The sequence below is a fragment of the Astatotilapia calliptera genome, chromosome 20 (genome assembly GCF_900246225.1).
Source record: "Astatotilapia calliptera chromosome 20, fAstCal1.2, whole genome shotgun sequence".
Classification (NCBI taxonomy): Eukaryota; Metazoa; Chordata; class Actinopteri; order Cichliformes; family Cichlidae; genus Astatotilapia; species Astatotilapia calliptera.
In genome coordinates this window covers 21,576,524-21,579,726 of record NC_039321.1, presented here as the reverse complement: position 1 = coordinate 21,579,726, position 3,203 = coordinate 21,576,524, and the positions used below count along the sequence as shown (strand labels likewise).

The window sequence follows — 3,203 nt, the reverse complement described above, 5'->3', positions numbered from 1 at the left end:
TCATACTATTAAAGAGATTGACAGTTCTTTGGAACTGATTTTCTCGAGCAGAGAAAACTCCCGTGATGGAAACACCACTTTTATCAAAGGGAGTTGCATAAATTCATCTCTGATCTTTTCAATGGGGACTTACTCTCTTTTCTTGTGCTCTGTTTCTAGTCGCTGAACCTCCAGAGAGCTGAGACTGTCTCTAAACGAGGCTGAGATGTAAGAGATGGCAGATGGGTTTAGACTTCATTCTTGGTGAAAGCTATTCCCTCCCTCCTGGGGGCCGGAGTCATGCCTCACGGCATTTTGAGCCTTTCTATACCTGGACACCTTTCTGATCTTCCTCCCTCTCGGTCCCCTTCTTCATGTCTATATGACAGCTCTGCTCTTCCCAACATTCGTCTTTACCCACTTCTTCTTCCACCTCCTCCTCCTCCCTGCTGCCCCCATGTGCTTGACACTGGAGCACCAGAGCAGTGCATCTCTCCAGCCCAGATACCTGCTGCTCACACTGCACCACAAATATTCTGTAGAGCTCCAAAAGAACAATGAGGATATTCTTGCAGGTGAAGAAAATCATCAGCTGGTTGAGCACCTGCTCTTGCACCATGAGGTAGAACCGGTAGAGCAGGAACGGGCCATCTTGGAGTCCCACTGTGAGCAGCAAGCTCCAGACTTCGCTGGAGCAGCAGGAGGTGAATGAGGGTGGAGCCCTGGAGCAGCAGAAGGGACCACCCTTGCTGTCTTGAGAAGGCCCCGCCTTTGGGGGTCGTGTCTGAGTGAGAACCAGAGGAAACTGCATGAGCGCCCAAGAGAACAGGGCCAAGCCGATGATGACAACTGCCTGGTTGGTTTTGACTTCGGGCTCCTTGAAGGTGTCGAAGATGTCCAGGATGTCAGCACCCAGTCCCACATTCACCATGAGAAGCTGTGAGAGTTGGTCACGTGACATGTCCCCCTTGGGCATGAGCCAGCGACCCAGAACCAAGACTATCAGCATGGTTTGCTCCAGGCCAGCTACCCAGTTCTCTGGGTCCAGATCCTTAATCCCCTGGATAAATAAAACAGTGGAAGTCTAGTCATGTTGAAAGTGTTTGCAAGGGTTCAGTGTTAATGAATAATCAAATAAACCAGCCATCTCCTCTCTGTTTTTAATATAAGTCGACTGTTTTGTGTCAAGGTTCATTACGTTTATCCTGAAAGCACCCACCCTCCCCCTTGATATTCTACAATATTCCCAAAACAGGAAGATCTTCACGTTTCAAAAGCTGCCACCCAGCCTTGAGTACAGCCATGGGGCAAAAAGCTCCCAAATCCTACATGAAAGAAATTTCACTAAGACCATCTCACAAGGGAAGAGATCTAAGAATTTTTCAAGCAGGAGCCTATCTGGACTTCATCTCTGTGTGTCTATTACACATTTCCTGCAACTAATAGTTTATCCACCCCCTTGCTAGATTTAAATCTTATCTGATATCAGGTGTTGCTTTAATGTGGCTGCGTGGAGGGTTGAGGCAGGCAGGGCAGTTTTGTTGGTGGGACGCCTACCGCTGAGATCGGGATGTGAGCCAGCAAATGAAGCTCATGGCCCGAGGAATTGTTGAAAGGCAGCTTGGACTGTAGCAGGCTCAGCTCCAGAAACCAAATGGACGGGATGACAGTACTGAGGTACAGGAAAACCATGGGGGAGAACCTAAAAGAGGATCACCAAAGGAGAGGGAAAGAGGGGGTTAGGTTATTTATAGAAATTTGCTTCTTCTTTTTTTGCCACCCACTAAAGAAGAAAGAGTCCCTTTTTCCCCATAGGAAGCATCGAATTTCAGACAGGCAATTATTCTCATCATATATGCAAATCCCACTTGACAGTGCAAAGCCTTCTCCATGAGGACAGAACTTCAAAGTAAGACTCAGTGAGAAAGAGAGAGGCCCGAAGAAAGCTCGCATCTGACGATGTTCAGTTCGTGAGCTTTTGAATAAGACATAGCTTGGTGTTGAATGAGGTGTGACACTAAATGCTCATATCCATTTGAAGTCGGTTGATGTTTTTTTTTTTCCTTTCTTTCTTTCTTTCTTTAAAAAAAAAAAAAAAAAGCTTGTTGGTCAAAAATGAGTCGAGCCAGAAGGAGACATTTACTCCGTGAGTGGATAGGAGAGGCTGTGACATTGATGTGATGGTAGGCTCATAATACAGTTCAGTGAAAGACAGCAGTAATACAGCAGAGGAATATGTTTGTCTTTGATGGACAGTGAAAGAGAGAAAGAGCTGCGGATGATAAGAGAGAATTTAGTGGCACAGAATATCGCAGGCCTTTACAAAAGCCGCCTCGGGCAGATGGGTTGTAAAGAGTTTGCAGCTACAAGTTTAGGAGTTATTTACTCCCTAACACCAAACAGGTTTATAAAGTCTGCCTGCATCTCACTCCCCATCCTCCCAAATCTGTTCTGTGCTTTGTACAGTGACCTTGGGTTTTAGAAAGGTGCCCACAAATTAAAATGTATTATTATTGTTATTATTTAGGAAGAAGCAGAGGGCTAACATCTGGCTTAAAATTGACTGAGCCTCAGTGTGTTATGCAGAAAGGAAAATCATGTCAAATGTGTTTTACCATTTCCACTCTGCATTACGGGTGCATTTCAGAGTGATGGCCATTTCCACACCCAACAGAGCCACGCCTGTCAGCAGCAGCCAATAGAGCGGCTCCTCTTTAACAGCTACAACTCGCCACACCGTCACCACCCCGTGGACAGCAAATAGGAAGCGGCTCAGCAAGGCCAGCAAGACATTCAGGAGGCGACACATGGTGCACCAGAGAAAACCTGCAGAGAAGATCACTTTAGAAGCACAGAAGTGACTTTATTATCATATGTACATTTGAATATTACTAGACAATGAATATCGTATTTTTTCCGCACTCCCTTCACACGTTGTTATTTATTACATTTATTATACATCATTAGGTTTTCTGAAGATCGCTCTTTGTTATTATGCTAATTAAGGGTTTAAATTATTAGCTTAGATTTAGTAACCTGGGGGAAAAAATACTGTAAAAATTATGTTTTTAAATTGAGACATAAAATAAAATAAAATAAAAAGAATCACAAAATATACAAAACAGCTGCAAGTGAAAATTTACATTTGTCTATTTACAAAAAACTAAAAGCTTACAAGTTTACAACAGCGAGTCTTTAATGTTGTTTCAAACCTTCTACAGTGT

At 44.1% G+C, this 3,203-nt stretch overlaps 1 protein-coding gene across 1 annotated transcript; it reads right to left on the bottom strand.

The window, feature by feature from the left end:
* Window positions 1-304: 304 nt before the first annotated feature.
* LOC113013553 (transmembrane protein 26) lies at window positions 305-2,956 on the bottom strand. The gene is made up of 3 exons (XM_026154559.1): window positions 2,595-2,956; window positions 1,537-1,681; window positions 305-1,039 (listed from the first exon to the last, which is right to left on the bottom strand). The coding sequence occupies exons 1-3, from the start codon at window positions 2,786-2,788 to the stop codon at window positions 305-307; spliced, it is 1,074 nt and encodes a 357-aa protein (XP_026010344.1). The 5' UTR covers window positions 2,789-2,956.
* Window positions 2,957-3,203: the final 247 nt, after the last annotated feature.